General features: G+C 39.0%; 1 protein-coding gene across 1 annotated transcript in view; it reads left to right on the forward strand.

Moving 5' to 3' along the window:
• PSD3 (pleckstrin and Sec7 domain containing 3) overlaps positions 1–21,610 on the forward strand; it is a 735,018-nt gene that overhangs the window by 320,978 nt on the left and 392,430 nt on the right. The window contains 4 exon segments of the mRNA XM_047717270.1: positions 5,820–6,903; positions 9,600–9,700; positions 9,703–9,771; positions 9,774–9,993. Of these exon segments, the coding sequence (XP_047573226.1) occupies positions 5,820–6,903; positions 9,600–9,700; positions 9,703–9,771; positions 9,774–9,993 (1,474 nt within the window).

A 21,610-nucleotide genomic window follows, 5' to 3' on the forward strand; every position in this document is an offset into this window, starting at 1 on the left:
ATTAGCTAGCTGTAACATTAGGAAGAACCCCCATGTTTCCAGTAGTCTATTCAAGCCTGTACTTGGGACTAGGGGACAGAAGGCTGATGGCAATGACATGTAGTATTTTGCTTGTGTTTTGGTAAGTTCTTTTTGTTTCTGTTTTGAGGTTCTATTAAATGGTATCCTGATGGTTATAGGACACTCTTCATTATTCTTTGATCCAACAAATATATCCATTTTGCTAGGTACTGGGTTCTGGGGATATAATGATAAAGAAAGCAAAGTTCCAGACTTTTGCAGTTTATATTCTCATGGCAACAAAACAAAACAGTACAAAACAAAAACAAAAAATCTCTTTCTAAAAATGACTAGGTCCAATTTCTAGGGAATATGTATGTGTAGAATTCATAATTATGGTTCTTCTGGGGCTCTAGGCATAGATATGACAGTCATATTCTCTTGGGAAACTGACATCCTGTTGCTCAGAATCCCTCATGATAAACCTTTTTACTTGCTTCACATTTCAGCTTCCCATGTCCTAGTCCTGCAGTAGACCTGCCAATAGTTTCTTTCTTTTTTCCTTCAACCATTTTCTCTCAAGGAGTTTGCAACCCAGAATGGAAGAAAATCCATTTCATTTAGTGGTCCTCAGACAGGATTATTCTTAGAAGACCACAATCTTTCTGAAGCCCGTCTTATGGAGCAGGCTCATTTCCTCAGGATTTGAAGAACAACAGTTTTTTTAAATTGAGATGTAATTGGCACATAACATTATATTGGTTTCAAGTGCATAATGATTTGATATCTGTGTATGTTGCAGAATATTTGCAACATAGAAAATCATAGATTTGCAGCATGGAAAATCTAGTTAACATCCATCACCATATATAGTTAAAATCTTTTTTCTTGTGATGAAGGCTTTTAAGACCTACTCTCTTAGCAAGTTGGAAATAGTATGATACAATATTGTTAATTATAGTCACTGTAGCACATTACATCTCCATGACTTATTTATTTTGTAACTGGAAATTTGTGCCTTTTGATCCCTTTCACCCATTTCACCTAACCCCTACCTACCACCTCTGGTAACCATCAGTCTGTTCTCTGTGAACTTGGATGTTGTTGTTGCTGTTTTTAGATTTCCACATGTAAATGAGATCATACAGTATTTGTCTTTCTCTGTCTGACTTATTTCACTTAGCATAATGCCCTAGGGTCTATCCATGTTTTGCAGATGGCAGGATTTCCTTCTTTTTATGACTGGATAGTATTTCAGTGTATGTGTGTGTCTGTGCATGCATGCTTGATTTTCTTTATTCATTCATCTGTTGGTGTGTACTTGGGCTGTTTGCGTATCTTGGCTATTATAAATAATGCAGCAGTGAACGTGGGGGTGCCTGTCTTTTCGAATTAGTGTGTTTTCATTTTCTTTGATTAAATACAGAAGTGGAATTGCTGGATCATATAATAGTACTACTTCTAATTTTTTGAGGTTCTGCCATATTCTTTTATATGGCTGGCACCAATTTGTGCAGTGGCTGCACCAATTTGCATTTCCACCAACAGTGCCAAGGGTTCCCTTTCTAACACATCTTCTCTAACATTTGTTATTCTTGTGTTTTTGATGCTGGCCATTTTAAGAGATATGAGGTGTTATCTCACTGTTGTTTTGATTTGCATTTTCCTGATGACTAATGATGTTAAACATCTTTTCAGGTACCTGTATGTGTATCTGTATATCTTTGGGAAAAAAAGATGTCTTTTCAGAACTTCTCCCATTTTTAAGTTGGATTTTTTTCTGCTGTTGAGTCATGTGAGTTCTTTATATGTTTTGGATATTAACTCTTATCAGATATATGATTTTCAGGTATTTTTCTCCCAGTCAGTAGGGTACCTTTTCATTTTATTGATGGTTTCCTTTGCCAAACAAGAAGCTTTTTTAGTTTTATGTAGAAGTTTTTTTTTTTTTATTCCATTTTGTTTTATTTCAGTCCTGTTCCTGTTTCCCAGAAGTGGATGGCTATTTAATATACAACCCAAAGCACTCTTGAAATTGATTTGTTAGCATTCAAAAGTATCCCATTTCTTTTTCAATATATTAAGTTAAAAAAATTACTAGGTTTAGTTCATCACAGGCAAAGCACCTTTACTAAACAACAGGAAACAATTTGTTAGGGAGCTGACCAAATATACAAAGTGGCAGATTCCTATTAGAAAAAGATGATTCCTAAAGGAATATAAATAGATATCCCCCCAATGTATATATATTTCACATGAGTGTGAAAAGCTCTTCTCTCCTCCCTCCCCTCCCTCCTACACACTTGACACTACATTTTGATTCCTTTAAGGGGAAGAATAAATGCAGAAAAGCTATGAACTTTTATTAATTCAGATTCTACTAGTGTGTGGCTTATATTTAGGTAAGTGCTAAAAGTTCTTTTTTATACTTCACATATCCCTTTGTCACAGATATGAAACCAAATTTGGGCAATACTAATTAAGTAAAACTTTTCTGGAAGAGAAATAGCTATTTCAGTATTCACTTGGATTCTTACATTAGATAGAGACTGACAAAGGCGAAGGAAAAGCTTTAACAAGTGAGGTGTAAGAGCCCATAGCAGTTGGCATAGGCTGAACAGCAGCTTTGTGGAAGCATGTTGAAGTTAGAGGGGGCTGGGCAGAGGGCATGAGGTGATACTGGGTGTGGATACTGGCTCGAATGATAGATGCAGGAGCTCCTGCATCTTTGTTCTGTCCCTTCCACCCTTGCCCAGGCTCAAGCATGCGTCACATCACCGTCCTATTGCCAGTAGCCTGGGCTGTTACTCCTGAGTCTGTTTATGTTCGTTCTTTGTCCTCTGTATATCCTTCAAATGCTACTGGAATAAAACTCTTCTAACATGCTAAACAGACTTTTCATGCTTTGGCACTATTCACTTTTGAATCCCTATGTTTAGTATACTGCAGGTAATTAATAAAAGTTTATTGAATTTGAAGGAATTTTGGAAATGATAGGCATTTAAATGGGAAGTATCTATGGTCCTGTTTCAAAAGGGGACAGAAAAAAATCTTGAAGTAAAAGAAGAATTTGGTCTTAAAAAATAAAATCACCCTAATCAGTAGTCCTGATTTTTAAAAAACAAGGAATAAGTCAGAAATTCTAAATAAAAAGGTCAGGATTAGTATCTTAAGAAGTTTTGTTATTGTTAAATACAGTTTAAGTGATGACCTGAAATGCCAAGCAGCAGAAATAACTGCTCTTGCATTCTGACAAAGAAATGCCTTATATGAAAGGAAGGATTTGATACGTGCTGAGTCCTGATGAGTGCGCCAACCAAGAGCCATGTGATGTTCAAGGCTGTTTTTGCTCAGAAGCTACAACTGGAAGATTTTTATTCTTTATTGTGTCTGGTAATATTACTGGTATTAGAAATAGATATCTAACAACTCAGGGACCTCTTAGTTTTTCCCAGAATTTACTCCTGAGAAACAAAAGACTAGGAGTCCCGACTTGTATTCTTGCACAAACACGTGGTTGAACATCGTCCCATTTACCTTGATCAGGTCAGTTTGTCTCTCAGAACATTGATTTCTCTTGGTCTGCGCTTGTTATTAGAAAGTAAACCTAGAACAGGAGAATGGACTAGTATAGTAAAGCAAGGCTATTTGTCGTGCAGGGTTTTGATTTTGTCCTTATCCCTTTTGTCTCACTTTCTTGACCAGTTGACAAGTTGTTTATATCAAGATATCACAAGTTGTGCCCACAACTTAGGCATTTTCCATCCTCCTTTATGTGGTACATTTAATGAAAAGTATTAAAAATAGGGTGGGAGATTATTTAATTCCTTTGAGGCCTCTTTTCTTGATTTTTTTTAATGGTCACTCCTCTTTGGGCTGACGTTCCAGTGTTTATTTTAGTGGTGGTTTATAGGTGGCAGTTTAAAGTGTTAGAGCGAAGTGGACTCCTGAATGATAAAGAGTAACTTTTCTTCCTTTTGTTGAATGGATTTCCCTGTAATCTGTTAATATATGTATGGCTTCAATGGTCACTATGGGCAGTTTGTTAAAGCACTTCAGACAGGTTAAGATGTCCATTAACTGGTGAATGGACAAGGAAACTCCATACAGTGAAATATTGTTTGGCAGTAAAAAGGAATGAAGTTCTGATACATGCCACAGTGTGGATAAACCTTGAAAACACTGTGTTCAGTGAAAAAAAGCCAGACACCGAATGTCACATATTATATGATTCCATTTTTATGACATGTCTGGAATACACAAATCTATAGAGACAGAAAGAATGTAGATTGGTTGGTTACCTGGAACTGAGGAGCAACAACTGATGACTATGGGGTTTTTTTGTTTGTTTGTTTGTTTGTTTTTTGGAGTGGGTGGCGAAATGTTTTGGAATTAGAGAGTGGTAATGGTATAATTTAGTGAGCATATTACAAACCACTGAATCTTCAAAGAGGAAAAGATACCAATATGCCACCCTAGTAAGAGGGATCTTACTGTTTTTACTGTCTTTGTTTCAAAATCAGGATTTGAAGAAATGCTCCCTCTTCAGATTTCAGCAAGCCACATTCTCTTAGTCCCGTCTTATGAAGGTATTTTAATACAGCCATCACAGAGAAGTGCTTTTGGATTCCATCCTCACCTTACTCAAATTTAATTTAAAAATATATTCAAATTCTTTAGAAAATGGAATATTAGACAGTATATACTCTCAGATGTATTACTATTCATCATATTTTGCATACTGTGGGATACTATATGTTAACTCATGTTCCAAGTTAACTTCATTTTGTGTATGCCTTGGAATCAAGTCTTTCATGTCATTTTAGTACATATATTCAGATATTTATCTAATATTTCACTAAGTAGAAAGGTGTAGTTCACAGGGCTTTAAAAATAATAACATAGCAACACCTGTCCTCTTTCATAAGTTGTCAAAGTGGTATACTACATTTCTAGTGTACATGAGGATTTTCTTGATACAAAGTAACCAAAACCAAGTTCAGAAGGAAATTGGATTATCAGAGCTGATATAACTGTACCTGTTACCCATAAACTCCCAATTTAAAATTTTCTTCATCAGAACATTTTCGTTGTTCTCACTGACTGCCATTTTAATAAGAAAAATGTTGTAAATTTGGTTTGTTGCGTAAATATATACTATTTACTATTTTTACTTCTTCACATATTGGGGTTCTGCATAACACACCATTTAAGTTATTCAGCTGGGATCCTGGAAATTTGTCTTAACACATTAAGTATCCTATTCATTTTGACTTCACTCTCATTGTCCAAGGATGTTCTGAAAGCCTTTTTCCCCATAGACTTCCAGTAGTGAAGGGAAGGCTTCCAAGCTGAAAAAGTATTTACTGACTCTAAGTAGATCGTATCTATCTCAGAGATTGCACTGCACAAATGCTGTTGGCTAGATCATAAGGTATTTGTTTCATGCCCAATATAAATATTTGATATACTACTTCATGAGTGGTATATGGAAAGTGATATGTATTTTATTTTATTCTCTTACTGCATATGCAGCAACTGAGTTTCATGTGTGAGACTTTATCAAAAGCAGGGTGAAACATGGCATGGGTCATTAGATGTCTTCTTCTGTACTAAAACCTTTACCCTCATGTTAGCTGAGTGGGAGGGACCACTGGTAAAGTTATGAGAAGAATGTGTGGTAGGGTGGCTGAGGGGCAGGAGACAGTGAAAGTATCAAAGAAGGATTATTGAGTACCTAATCTGTGTGGATATTTATTAATACACATTGGAACCTGTTGTTCAAAACAATTTATATCTCCATTCTCTTTTCTTCGTAGGTGATCATGGAGGAAGCACTTTACTCCCACCCAATGTCACAAATGAATTTCCAGAATATGGGACCATGGAGGAAAGTGGAGAAGGCCTAAGAACTTCTCTTGGGTTTGATACAGAGTCTCTGCCAGGCGGCCCACAAGGGCAGCGGGGGGTCCAGCTTCTTGATGACCACCACTCTGGTCCTGACAGTGTTACAGAAGGACCAAAAGATGTCAGAGAGTCCCTCTCTCAAAGTCACCTCAAGGAACAAAGTTTACAACCCATTGACTGTTTGATATCAACTCTGAAAGCCACAGAAGCCAGAATAGCTTCAGGAACATTACAGGCTACAAAGGTACTGGACAAAGATGCTATTTCTAGTTTTTCAGTTCAGCAGGTGGAGAAGGAGCTGGACACTGCCCCTCATAAAACAAAGAGACAGAGAGCCAACAAATCATTTCCTGCTGGCCATGAAAAAGGACCAGATATACCTCTTTCAGCTGAAGTTACAACTGAGGAGAATTCTTACTTGAGCATCCAGAAGGATCTGACTGTGCTATTAACTGGAGAAACTCAGGCAGAGCTTTCCAAGGTAACTGATGATGGTAGAAAAGGGGCTTTTCGTGTGCAGGAACCAGCTTGTTCAGTATCCTCCCTGGGGAGCCCAGCAGTGACCCATACCTCGGCGGGCAGTGTTCGTTTTTTGAGGGAAAGGAGGTCTGATCAAGGTAGCTCCACAGGACACCCTGGCCGGGTCAAACATGTGGAATTTCAAGGGGGTGGAAATATTGTGGACAGGAGGGAGAAAAGAGAGACACAGCAGCCTGTGGATTTTGAGATCCCATTGGAAAGGACGACCTCTCCTGAAAGCAGAGAGTTTTCCAAAGTGCCAAGTCGTCTCATCTCATCTGCTGGTTTGTATAATTCAGTTGGTTTAACTGAGAGTGTTTGGGATGAAACCTGGAACACTTCCTCAGAGAATCCAGGCACTGGCTCAGGGACATTTTCCCCTCTGCCTCTTGTTGACAGTGGAGAGGATGAAGTCTTCCTCAAGGACAACAAAGAACATCTTGAAAAGAAACCTGAACTGGAGAGAGACAAGGAAAGGTGAGCTCCCATAGTCTTCCTACTGTCTGTGATGCCTGGTACACATCATAGGAAACTGTTAGCCTGTGCTTGGCCAAGAGAACTCAACACAGTATCCTGGGGCCTTGTTTTCATAGAGTGGAAGAGATGTTACCATAGGCTGGATTCCTTCCAAGTCCTAAGATATTAAAGTGATCTTGTTATAAAGCTGTCCATTAGGCATAGATTAGGGAGGCAGAATTCTGGAGAAACTGTGAACCTGTCCATTTCTGACATTTTTTATATTTGATATGTTTCAAGTTTCCAGCATCAGCACAGCTACATAACAGTACCCCCACAGTTATCTTTAATAATATGAAAGGATCTGGACTCTTGACATATCCTATAGCCATTGTATCTTACCTTACGCACTTCTTCCGGTGTGCCTGTGTGCCTGCACACAAGCTGCAGAGATGTGTGAACACAGAGGTGTTGGTTGTGGGCTGCCTCAACTTTCTAAGTTTAGAAAGGAAGTCGGAGGTCAGAAGTAGACTGAATTTACAATTCAGTTGTTCCATGGCATTCACATATGAGAATCCTTTCTTACAAGTAGCACATGTTTTGATTTGGGGCCTGATAAGCTTATACATATTGTATTTCCTGCTCTTTCCATTTTTGACATCCATTTCTGACATCTGCACCAGCTTAGAGCCTGGATAAATGGAAGACAGGACCTATCTTTCATTACTTCTTTTGATTGCAGTCTTGACCATACAGTGCACCTTTTGGCAGAGTCATTTGTTGTATACTCTCATTTCCAGTTAGTACCATCTTTTCTTCCATTGGTCCTCAGAACACCACATTTTACAGCTTATGTGGGAGAACATGTATGTCAAGGCTGAAGGGTTTTTGTGTTTGTTTGGTGTAAGGAAATGCCTTTTCCTGTGCAGTTAATTAACAAATCCACCTAGAGTGATGCTCCTTTAGGATGGTAATCAGGACTTCTCCTTTCTACTCCTTCCTTCCCAACCTCCAACACATAAACATCTCTAGACATCTCTTAAAAGCAGCCTTGGTGTGTGGCACGGCTCAGTAATTATATTCCCACTGGAATATGCACTTTTGCATATTATTAATTCTTTCTTCCTTTCCTCTTTCTCTCTTCTTCCACAAGTAGTGTTTGATTGTCTATGATATTCTTGACCCTACTAGATGCTGGGCATAAAGAACATTCAAATAGGTAATGGCCTGTGGTCACTACCTTCATAGAGTTTTCTGCTGAAGATAAACACTGACCATATAATATATTAATAATTATAGGATCATAAATAGTGGTAGGTTCTGTGAAGGAGAAGAAGAGAGACATATTAGAAAAAAGTAATTTAAATTCAGTTGATGGCCCTGAAAAGGCCTTTCTGTGGAAATGATAAGTAGGCTGAGACTTGAGAAATTAATATGAGTTAACCAGGCAGAGTACGGGGAGGAAGAATGTTCCAGGGAGTGAGGGAATAGCATGTGCAAAGGAACAACATGCGAGGAGGGCTGCTGAATTGTCTGACTACATGTGCTTCCTAGAGTTGTGTGAAACAAAGGCTTTATGTCAAGTACAACAGCAGTGTGGCTGGAGTGCAAGGAGAGTGGTGCAGGGCTGGAAAATGAGTGTGGAGGGGTAAGGAGGAGCTTCCTCATAGGAACTTCCCATCTTATTTCCTAAGCAGCAAGAAACTATTTAGAGATATAAACCCAGAGTACTATTTGGTACATAGTAGATCTTTGTAATTTAAAAACAACATAGACAACTATATTATTGATTGAGTCCTCGTAATACCTAGGAATATGGATTCTTAGGAGGTAGTTTTCTTTCAGTTGTTACTGTGTTCCTATTTATAGCAATCTGAGACTCAGGGATTAAGTGAAGATTTTTAAAGTGACATAGCTGGTAATTGGCACCTCCAGCCTTCAGCTCTAGGTTTTTCTAACTCTTGACCTCTTGCTCTTACTGAGTTTTAAAATTTTTTGGTTATTCCATTGTTCATTTTTAATATATGAACAAATTGCTGCGTACTGATTAGTTGGTGCTCCATCCACCCATGTATATTAAATTGTAAGTTGTTTATAGGTTTTCACTGTTTTGTTTAGCCTTGAAATTAACATGTTTGCTGGCTTTAAAAAAAAACTTTAAAGGTCTTTCACTGGCTAATTTTAGGCCTTGAAATCTCTCTGCAGTGCTCCCTCATTGTCAGCAGGGGGCGGCCTTTGGATTCTAATGTAGTCATCCTCTTGGGGGCGTTTCGTCTTGTTTAAATCAGAAAGTATTAATAGACTGATGAAAATTTAGTGTATTTTTACTCCATTAAATTTACACTATATTTATCTGTGTCCGTTAAAATTGAGGATGACAGTAGCTGTTAATAATTTGAATTTGTGGAGATTAGTTGGTTAAAATGAGAATTTAATATTTTATTCAAATATTCAATAGACCAGATATAGTCCCATACTAGGAAACTAGTTTGAAACTATGTTAATTATTAAAGGGTAGAGTAGCACATGTATGCCAAGAGGTTTGTCAACCTGAATATGATTCTGTGATACCTTCCTTTCCGAATATATTAAAATACAAGCCCAAAGAATATAATTGTTGGCTTTACAGAATCTTATCTTTTTTGTATGGTTGATGGGAAAAAAATAAAAAGAATATTAACCTAATTTTGAAATTCTTCATTCTTATTCCTGTCTAGGACTCTTGAGCAAGAGGAGCACTTTAGGGGAGGAGATGATGATATCCTTGGGCCTGGGTATACAGAAGACTCCACTGATGTGTACAGCTCCCAGTTTGAAACCATTTGGACAACACTTCCTTATACTACAGTGCAGAGTCCTTGGAGACATTATATTCAGAACCTGATAGCTATTTAGCTTTGAAATGCCCCTCACACCAATGATACAGCAGCGCATTAAAGAAGGCAGTCAGTTCCTGGAGAGGACGTCGGTGGCAGGACAGCAGGATGTCCTGAGCGTCTCAGCAGATGGTGGAATAGTGATGGGCTATTCTGGTGGGATCACCAATGGATTGACTGACACCAGTGACTCCATCTACATGAAAGGCATGCCAGAGATTGCTTTCTGGGGAAGGTACTAGCTCTATTCTCTTTAATTTCATGCGTTGGTTTTTGTATCATTTTCTGTTTGGGAGATCTGAACGTGGAATATATCTAAGTAGCATTTGGCCAGTTTCTGTGGATGGAAGTGAATGATGGGAGTAGAAAGAAATTTGGGTTTTAGGGGCAGGCAGAGTACACCTTAGCAGTTTTGCCAAATTGGCAAGCTGTGGTTATTTGGTGATATTTCCTGGATTACCATATGTAAATTGGTATGTAAAATAAAAAATATATGTGGGTGAGGAGTAGGTGTTAGCTCCTGTGGTGCAGCTTTGGTAGCAGTGGTATGGTGCTGTGAAAAGAACACTGGGAGGTGTCAACTTTTGTTTTGGCACTGAGACTGGTTGATGACTTGAAGTGGGTTGCTTGACTGGGCCAGAAATTCCTTAATTGCAAATTGAGGGTGCTGGGTTAAATGGTGACCAAAGTCTCTTTGCTCTGTGAGGTCCTGCTCTATTAGACATTCTTCCTGTTCCTGAGATAGTGGGGAAGGATTTGATTATGTGAATGCTTGATGGAGCCGATACTTGGTCAAGGCTATGAATATTTCCTCTCTTTACTTTACGGTTTAAGTCTAACTGGGAAATAAGATGACACATTACATTGTTTACATGTGCCATACATGTCATTTAGTCATTCCCTGTCTGTTTATGGATTATCCAGCATTTCATTGCTTCTTGCTCATCATTCTCAGGTCATTTACCTGTCCTTTAGCATCTTTATCAATGGGCAGGGAATACTAAACTTCAAATGATCTTGTGAATTTAGTTTTGATATAATTTTCCTGAATTAAAGTGTGTCGGTGTGTGTGTTTTGGGAGAGGTGGAGGGGAGGTTAAATGGGGATAAACTATTTTAAAGCTGTATGAAGAAGTGTCAGTGCTTTTGTTAAGTCAGTATTCATGTTACAGGTTTCCAGTGAACTTCTTTGTGAGCAGTCCATCTTATGTTGAGCATTTTCTAGATTTCACTAGATGAACACATCCAAGACTGGCACGTTAGAGCACTGAAGTTACGCATTTCCATATGAAATGGACCACGGATGTTGATTGTCTTCTTGGGTCCATGGTGAGATAATTAACACTAGTCTCAAAAGCAGAAGACTTTGTTCTGAAATACTTGGGCAAGCCACTTAGCTTTCTCTGATATTCACTTTATTTACTGGCAAAATAGGGTTAATGATTTCCAGTATGCTATGTGGCTATATTAAAGAGTTAATCTAGATTAAGCAACTGGCATAGTGCCTGGTACAAAGTAGGAGCTTGAATAAAGGTGTTGTGAATCAGAATTGATTTGGCTGCTAAGTCCACATTTAGACTTCCTGTTTCTCTGAGAGAGGTGGCATCCCTGAGACGGAGGGTGTCTCTGGAGGGGATCTTTGAGGGGAACATGTTCCTGAGGAGGGCAGTCCTCCCCTCAGAGAGGGGACCTTTTTGCTTTATTCATTTGTCCTTTTGTTTCACTGTCATCTCTGATAACTAAGTTGGATAAAATGCAATAGTATAGGCATGCAGATAATTTTATTAAAATTTCAGTCTAACTTTCTGGGGTGAGTTGAAGTTATTTATATTTCAGACCCCCAAAATAGGTTGGGGGAGCTGAGGGATTTTGTGGCTGAGAGGCTTTCTTGTAGAAGCTACAGAGAGGGTAAGTAAATAAAAAGAAGAAATGAACATCAGTGAGTCAGATCAGGAAGGAATTAGGTGAGACCTTTACAAATGTATGGTCTGTTTACTTGGAATAGGAAGTAGTCATTATTGGGGCCAGCGTGGGTGCCAGTCATTTTTGGTAAGGCAGAGTTAGATAATTAAGAAAGAGTATTAGGGTTACAGTATTTTAGCATCTCACATTTAGACAGCAGTATACTTCAGGCCATCTCAAGTCCAAACTTCATTAAATGCATTGTAAAACCATGAGATCTTGGCCAGTAGTAAGACAAACCAAGAAACAGACTCTTAACAATAGAGAACAATCTGATGGTTACCCAGGGGAGATGGGTCTGGGGATGGGTGAGATGGGGAATAAGGAATTCAACAGCATTGTCATAGCAACCCCCTTCCCGCCCCCAAACACTGTGTTAATACCAGCTACATGAATTCAAGAAGGACCACCCTTTTGTCTTTTACACACAATTTATTTAACAATATGATTAATGAAAGAAATGAGTTGGTACTTTACCATTCTGTATAGTGATTGAATCTTCTTGGGTTTTCTTATATATAGTAATTATAATGCTTGCATCATTTACACTAGAATTGCGTTTCCTCATTTCAGGTTTCATATAGAAGAAAAGAATGCCTTTTCTCTGTTAACATTAGCATGATCTAAGAGAGTGATTAACCCTGTTTTTTGTCTAAAACCAGTTTTCTTTTTCTAAAGATTTTGTTTATTTGACAGACAGAGACCACAAGTAGGCAGAGAGGCAGGCAGAGAGAGAGGGGAAGCAGGCTCCCTGCTGAGCAGAGAGCCCCATGTGGGGCTCCATCCCAGGACCCTGAGATCATGACCTGAGCCGAAGGCATAGGCTTAACCCACTGAGCCACCCAGGCGCCCCAAGTCTAAAACCAGTTTTATCAGAGAAAGCAGCAATTTCTACATCTGCAAGACAAGGGTTTGGCTTAAGATAGATGTATGTGGTGGTGTGTGCGTGTGTGCACGCAGCAGCCAGTTCCTGTCTTCCAGGGGTAATACTTGGAGAAAGCGCGCAGAGTTCACTCTAGACAGAATCTTCTTACCATGTCAGAAAGTTATTGGGATACAAGCTTGCATTGTTTCAAGAATCAGTTTCGAATACTATTTTTCTTCTCACATTTAAACATAAATGTTTAAAGTCTTGAAAATACAAATAAAAAATATGAATATAATGAACTTGTTTTTCCCACTTAAAAAAGTCATGAGTCACCAACTACAACAAAAAGAATCCAAAACACCCCTCCCCCCAAAACAAAAAAAAGAGAGAGAGAGAACAGATACTTAAATCAACTGTCTTTTTTAACAAAAAATATACATTATTTGTATTATATGGATGGGTGAGATGGGGATTAAGGAACACCCTTATGATGAGCACCCGGTATTGTATGGAAGTGTTAAACACCTGAAACTAGTATTACACTGTGTGTTAACTAACTGGAATTTGCGTTAAAACTTTAAAACAAAAAATAAGATGGAAGTCTAGTACTGAATGAGAAGCATCTAAGAGATGTGCCAACCAAACTTCTCTCTCAGCTCTGGCACTCTTCCTCATGATTCCAACTAGTGATCATTCTACCCTTCTTTGTAACTTGGATGATTCTCTTTGTGCTCTTTGAGTTGGCACATAAGATAATAAATGGTTATAGGTAGAAGCGGTTTGTTTTATGATATATGTCTTATTCAGGGTTAAAAATAGAATGGGCTCGGTCATCCTAAGAAATTTTAAAGAAACAGGAATAACTGTTAGGTTTTTCTTTACCCTCTCTGCCTTATTGGTGCTTTCAGGTTGCAGCACCAGAAGAATTATAAGTTGAGGAATTATGACATTTTTCAGCTCGAAGGGGTCTTAGGTAATCTTTCCTGTTTTTATGGTAAAGAATCCGAGTCCCAGTTTGGTGGATGGATTTACCTGGTGAGAGAATCTGTACCAGAATTCAATTTGTCTGACTCCTAGACCAGATACATTCACTGTTCTAGGCTGCCTGTTTTTATATCTTTATTCTTTTTCTAAATGTAATTTCTCTCATTCATAAGTCTGTAGAACCAGGAGTCTGAGTTGGTAATTGTAGAACTTCTTGTTGGTGGTGTGTGTTATGTTTAATTTGAGAAAAAAATTTACCAAATTGATAATGAACATGTCTCCATAAATTTTTAAAGCAATCAATGAGCAGGCTTTTAAACATTTCTTCTACATTAAAACATTCTTCTGCACATGTAAGGAAGTAGGCTATTGAGCCTGTTAAGGAAATCCAAACTAGAATGCTGACTGTACAATTGTGAACCTGATTGACTTCCCTCAACCAAGGACTGAGGGTCAAAGTGTTAGGATTCAAGGGGAAAAATTTTTTTTTCCAATTTTATTAATAAATGTTGTGACATTTACATAAAGAAAGTGCTAAATAAAACGAGTGCCTATGCCTCGTATTTTGTCTCTATCCACCAACCTCGCTGTTCTGTTAGCAGTGGACTAGGGGGGTTTGACCATATTTGACTAATGACATGACTATCTCCCTGATAATGCTTCTTTGATTCTAACTAGAACTGAACCAAGAAAATTAAGCCATCTCTGTGAAGTATTGATTTTAATGTATAAAATGTCAGCTCTCAACCAGTAGAAAAGATTATAAGATTACTTAGGCTGTCTCTGAGCACAATTTTATATCAAAGGCATCCTATAGGTTCTATTAGTAAACACATGGTATGTAATTCTCATAAGAAATCAGGAGAAAGAAGCTAATAATGTTCACATTTTCCAGATAAGGAAACAGAAGCATAGCACAGTTGAGTAACTTGCTTAAAGTCGCACAGGTGGTAAGTGGCACACCCAGGATTTGAACCCAGGTAATCAGGCTCCAGAGTCCATTTATTATTGGTTTCAAAACAAAAATATATTTGGCACTGCCTAGGTATATTTTTAAATCTTTTTCTCCTTCAGTATGTGTCTTTACTCTGTCATTGAAGATGATTTCAGTGGCAGTATTTGACAGTGATTTCCTTTGAATGCCGGATAACATGTTCTCTATTGTGTTGCTTCTTTAAAGACAAGTGGAGGTGTTTGGGAAAGGTGATGAGGATGTTGTATCACTTCAGCAAGACTTAGTTCTCCCTCTTAGCAACACCTTACAGTCTTGGAGTTAGCCGTGTACTGGTGGCCAAAGGGGATTGTTTTCGCCCGGTACTCTTTCTCTCCACTCAAGTCAAAGAAGAAAACATTTCAAATCTATAATATTCTAGTATTAGGTCCGAAAGCACATTTAAAAGAGTACATGTGCTCACTGTTTGTCTTTTAAAGGATTACATACATTTTTGATATCAAATAGATCATTCTTTATAAGGTGAAAAAAATTCTTAAGACCCTGGACTAACCCTAGATAGGAAGAGTTAAATTCTCTCAGGTGCTCTGAGTGCTCTGAGCCCTGAATATTGGCGAGGAAGCTGCAGTCAGTCAGGAAATAGCTCACCCTATGATTGTAACACAATATTTTAATGAAGAAGCAAAGAAGAGCATCCCCTCCCGTTGTGGTCCGCTACATAGCACTTGGGCTGACAGGGTCAGCAGTGCTGTGTGAAGTCCAGTCACATGGCTCCAAAATTAGAAAGGATAATTAGAGACTTACAGTTGTACATGTTCCAATGGGTTCCTTTGTGTCTGGGGTGCTTCTCCCTCGCTGGCTTATCATCTGATGATTGCAACTCCAATCAGTAAGTTCTGACCTGAAGACCGAAAGGCACAAATGTTGTCACTGTGACCATTAACAGAGCTGAATGTTGTCCATGTCTATTGAGCTTAGGTTTGGACAGATAGGAAAAGAGAGATACCAAATACAGTAATATGGCAGGAGCTTTGTTTTGGTTCTCCGAAATACATAAACCGCTTTTTTAAAATCACCTGGTTAGTGTAATGTATATATTTTATGCCTCAGCTTCCTAGTTTTTCTTTCAGACACCGCTCAGGATATGCATTACCACAGAAGAGGTGAATTACATCTGTGTGCAACTGGTATGCCTGAGGAGGGTGCTCGGCCACTCCTGGGTCCACTCTGGATTTGATAGTTTTGTTTTTTTGCCTTCCTCTTGTTCTTCCCCTCCCGTTCTCAAATGGAATGCTGGCATTTAACATTATCCCCTCTATTCAGTTTTTCTCTCTCCTTAGTTTCTTTCTGTTTAGGAAAAAGTCACATGATGGGTGGCTCAGTGGGTTAAAGCCTCTGCCTTCGGCTCAGGTCATGGTCCCAGTGTCCTGGGATCGAGTCCCACATCGGGCTCTGTGCTCTGCAGGGAGCCTGCTTCCCCCTCTCTCTCTATCTGTCTGCCTCTCTGCCTACTTGTGATCTCTGTCTGTCAAATAAATAAAAAAAAAAAAGAAAGGCTTTTAAAAAAAAAAAAAGTCACATGAAATAGGATTAATACAGAGATTTGTGAAGTATGATTTAAAAAATATTATGATGTTCCAACTTAAAACCTGTAGGCATTTTAATATAATGCATAAGTATTAAAACAAGAAATTAAACTAACGTGGTATCAGTTAAGCTGGTGACTGAGGAAAAGATTTGATCTTGTGAAGTCATCTTCAGAGACCTGGCTGGCCACTGAGTACCCAGCTTTTCTTGTAACATTAGAAACAGGAAGCTCTGCTGTCTCATAGGTTCATTATTGGGTAGCTGTTGCTCTAGTAATCTTTTTAGTCCTTTCTTTTATGTTTTAAAACTAGTTCTGCAGAAAATGGGTACTCATGTTTTGTCTTTCTAGATTCTTCCATCTGCTTTTCTAGAAGCTATAAGAGATTTTTTTTTTTTTAATTTACCAAAAGGAGTTCTTGCTCAATGATGCATGATGTGGCTTACCTGGGTTTGAATCCTGCCGTAGTTACTCTCTAGATGTGTGATCTTGAGTAATTATAGAAAATCTAGGAGCCTTTCTAAGTGTAAAATGCAATGAGTAATACCTATCTGGTAAAGGAAGGAGAAGCAAATGAAATTAATCAGGTGACCGAAAATAAGAAAGAAAATCAAGTGGTGTAACAGTGCCTGGTATACATAGTAGGAGATAAATGAATCAAAATTTATGTCCATGCCTCTACCATGTCCTGTATCAGCCTCTGAGCTGCCAGCACTGTCCTCACAGCTGTATGCTGCCTGGCACACTTATTATTGGACTTCCTGAAATATCACTTCTTTTCATAAAGTACAACACACTGTGGTCAGGTGGCATAAATATTTAGATTTGGGATCAGAAGACTGGGAGGTCTGGTCATCCTTTTTACTAGCTGCCTTTTTACTAACTAATGTTGGGTAGGTTGTTTGACTTAAGAGAGCCTCTGATTTCTTGCAGCCATCAAAAGAAATGAAATCTTGCCATTTGCGACGACGTGGATGGAAATAGAGGGTATCATGCTTAGCGAAATAAGTCAATCGGAGAAAGACAACTATCATATGATCTCCCTGATATATGAGGGAGAGGAGATGCAACATGGGGGGTTGAGGGGGTAGGAGAAGAGTAAATGAAACAAGATGGGATTGGGAGGGAGACAAACCATAAGTGACTCTTAATCTCACAAAACAAACTGAGGGTTGATGGGGGGAGGGGGTTGGGAGAGGGAGATGGGGTTAAGGATATTGGGGAGGGTATGTGCTATGGTGAGTGCTGTGAAGTGTGTAAACCTGGCGATTCGCAGACCTGTACCCCTGGGGATAAAAATATATGTTTATAAAGCTGTAAAAAAAAAAAAAAAAAAAAAAAAAAAGAAAAAAAGAAAAAAAGAAAGGATGAATACCCAAGTTTTATAGCAACATGGACGGGACTGGAAGAGATTACGCTGAGTGAAATAAGTCAAGCAGAGAGAGTCAATTATCATATGGTTTCACTTATTTGTGGAGCATAACAAATAGCATGGAGGACAAGGGGAGATGGAGAGGAGAAGGGAGTTGAGGGAAATTGGAAGGGGAGGTGAACCATGAGAGACTATGGACTCTGAAAAACGATCTGAGAATTTTGAAGGGATGGGGGGTGGGAGGTTGGGGACACCAGGTGGTGGGTATTGTAGAGGGCACGGATTGCATGGAGCACTGGGTGTGGTGCAAAAATAATGAATACTGTTATGCTGAAAAAGTAAAAAATTAAAAAAAAAAAGAGCCTCTGATTTCTTATTGGTAAAATGGAAATAAGCTTACCACTTTATTTATAGTTTTGTTGTAAGAATTTGCTAAGTTCTAGTTTGTGGATATTTATTTTAAACCTATTGTGAGTTTTGTAGTATTCTGAGTAATAGTCTAAGGGATATAAGAAAATAGGTAAGAAAAGCCTAGTAAGGAAAAAAAAAAGATGCAAGGACTTGGCAAATGTTTGAATACAGGACATGAAGGCTGGGTCAAAATCACTGTGAGACTTCAAGCTTAGATGACTTACTGAATCCAGAAATAATAGGAATTGGGTAGATCAGCAAGGTTTGTGAGAGAATAGCTGGTGGTGGGGTCAGTTTGAACAGGTAAAATTTGAGGAGAGTGATGGTGCTTTATGTACAAATGCTGGTGGGAATATGAGGTTGAAGGTTGGCTGCAGAGAGTTCAGAGTCACCATTTAGAGGTGAGGCCAGCAGCTGTGGACATGAGCGAACTCTTGGAGGGTGAGCACAGCACCGAGACATGCTGCAGAGATGGGCACACAGCAGCACTACAGTGCCGCTCGTGTGTCTTCTGATTCCATATCTGTATAAAATAGCCCCTAAGGTGAGTTTCCTGGCCGCTCTACTGCGCTGGCTTCATTTCTCCAGTAGCACCTTGTTTCTTGGGGTGCTCTTGTAAAAGCTACGTGCTCTGGTCATTGATGTTCTTTCGGTTCCTCCTAGACAGTCCTGGCCCTGGCTGGCTCTCGTGGTTTTGGGCTCTTTCTGTTTGTTGAGTGCCTCTTGTATAAATTGGTGATGACTTCAGGAAATGGTGCCATATTTGACATAGAGTTTCCCAGAAACGTTCTAATTCTGTAGTTTATAGCTTCAAGTAATGCACCCTGGATAATGGTGGATGTTACCCTTGAGGAGTGCTGTGGGATGCTTACTGAAGTGAATCATCTTTTATCAAAAACCATATTAAAATACTTCAAATGATTAAGGACATTGGGCATATATATTATAATACAAGGACATACATATAATTACAAGGACAGTCACAGGTCTAAATAAAAAACTGGATTGGCAGTTAATATTGTAACTGGTTGGGATGATACAGCAATCTTCTTATTCATGTATCAGTGCAGTATTTAACTTTTAAAGGAAGCAGTAGCATTTCCTCTCAGCAGCGGTCACTAAACACAAGATTTGCAGTACTGGATGAAAAACATTATCCACTGATTTGTGGTTTGGGGAAAAAAAAGAGAAATAAAGTTCTTTGAGGGTGTTTTACATAGGAATACCAGTTTATCAGAATGCAAAATGGGTACATTTCCAGTGCTTTCATCTTTTTTTTTTTCTTTTTCTACTGTGGATCTCATAAGCTTTCTGTAAACTGATACAGGAGTCTGTATTAAATTAGCTTAAGCTCCTAGCAGAGCCTTAACACTCAGCACCCAAGTGGCCATGGTGCGAGGTATGTTCAATATAATCTTGAATGCTAATGAGGATTAATATTAAACTACATCTGAGCCAATGTTAGATGAATGATTTACCTTTATAATCCCTACACCCCATATGCTATTTCATATGCCTGCACCTAAACCTCCATTTGCAGGATTCTCCTGAATTAAGAATTACAAAAGGAAAGCCTTACAAATCACATGCACTGCACTACTGAGATTTTTAATCTTCCTACTTACCACCTTGCTTCCCAGCAGTATTCACCTCAGAGCTTGTTAGAAGTGCAGACTCTCAAGCCCCACCTCTGACCCACTAAGTTAGGATCTGCATTTGAAGATGTCCAGATGGTTCACATATACAATGGAGTTTGAGAAGCACAGGGCTAGGACAGTGGTCCATGGACCAAGCTCAAGTAGGGAAGCTCTAAAACAGGGTTTTTGACCTGACTTCACATTAGAGTTACATAGGGAGTTTTTTAAATTTCCGACTTCCCACGCTTCACCTCCAGAGATTCTGATCTGTTGGTTTAGGGTGACATCTTAAACGTGTGGCTTTTAGAGATTCCCAGGTGATTCTGTTTTTCAGCTTGGGCTGTCAACCCCTCAGAGTTTGCTGGAAATGTGTACCACACACCTACCCCTGACCTACTCTATCAAAGTGCGTGTTCTAACAAATTCTGAGGTGATTTGTAAGTACTTTAAAGTTTGAGATGTGGTGAAAACTGTTTAGAGGCAGAATTCAAAGCTCAGTGAGGCAGTCCCTGTTCTCAGGTGAGCAGGGTCACTGTGCTAGTGGCAGAGGCTTGTAAAAGTGAGTGGTCCTGGCTGTGAACCTATTCTTTTTTTTTTTTTTTTTTAAAGATTTTATTTATTTATTTGACAGAGAGAAATCACAAGTAGGCAGAGAGGCAGGCAGAGAGAGAGGAGGAAGCAGGCTCCCTGCTGAGCAGAAAGCCCGATGTGGGGCTTGAACCCAGGACCTGGGATCATGACCTGAGCCGAAGGCAGCGGCTTAACCCACTGAGCCACCCAGGCGCCCCATGAACCTATTCTTTTTCATCTTTGGTGTAGTGATCATAGGGTTCCCATCCTTACTCTAGAAACATAGGGGTTGATCCATCTTCCTGCTAGGAAACAGTATGTGTGTGTGTGTGTGTGTGTGTGTGTGTGTTTGTTTTTTTTTTAGTAAAATGTTTGTTTTTGTTTTGTTTTTTGTTTTTTATAGTATGTTTTGTTTTTGTTTTTGCGGGTTCTGAAGTCAGCCTGCTTTGGTTCAAATTTTGGTGAATTTTCTCCCTAAACCTCAACTTTCTTATCTGGGAAGAGGGATAGTAATTTACTTCCACTTGATGAGTACTCAAAATATGTTGCCTATTATTATCCACAATAATACTGCTTAAACAAAGAGTTTTCTTTAAAACTTTTTCAAAGTCACCTGACATGAATGGGCTGTGGTCAGATCGATGAAGGTATTATATATTTGTAATAATAGTTCTAAGAGCATTGGATTACTTGAAGGTGAGGATTTTTAATGACAGTTTGTTTTACTGTCTTTGTAATTATCTATTTAGCAGCTCCACCTCAACACAAAGAAGGTGACATTTTTTTTAGTCGAGTAGTAATATAAAATTTTTAGTACAGAGAAAATAAGAGGTACTGAGTGATTATTGCAAAACAAAATCAGAGTTTTTTATTCACGCTCAGCGTTCATTTAAGAGTAGTTTTAGGGTTCATCCTGTAATATACTTAGGCAGTGATCTTTTTTTTTCTTTAAAGATTTTATTTATGTATTTGATAGAGATAGCAAGAGAGGGAACACAAGCATGGGGAGTGAGAGAGGGAGGAACAGGCCTCTCTCTGAGCAGGAAGCCCCATGTGGGGTTTGATCCTAGGACATGACCCGAGCCAAAGGCAGACACTTAACGACTGAGCCACCCAGGCGCCCTGGCAGCGATCTTCTCGTCTTTAGTTCCGAGACTCAGAGAACCTCTGTTACAGGGTCCAGCACACCCTCCACACACTCAGTGTTTGCTTAATGAAGTTAATTACCAGCTGCTCTCTACTAGGTGCTAGGTGTCTCCCGGAGAGGAGGCAGATTAGATCACTTCACGTAGTTCTAGTACAGGCCTAATGAGCTAGACATAAGGTTCTGAGACTAGGGCTACTTCTAGCATAAGGGGTTGTGGAGGTGCTTTGAAGTGTTGCTTTTTGTGGCAGGTTTTGAAAGGAGGGATAGATCATGGGGAGAGTGGACAGGGTGACTGTCCAGATGGGGCCAAACTGAGGCAGAATTAGTAACAGGTGCACAGATTTGGGCACTTGAGAGTTAGGAGT

The sequence above is a fragment of the Lutra lutra genome, chromosome 2, assembly GCF_902655055.1.
Source record: "Lutra lutra chromosome 2, mLutLut1.2, whole genome shotgun sequence".
Taxonomy (NCBI): Eukaryota; Metazoa; Chordata; class Mammalia; order Carnivora; family Mustelidae; genus Lutra; species Lutra lutra.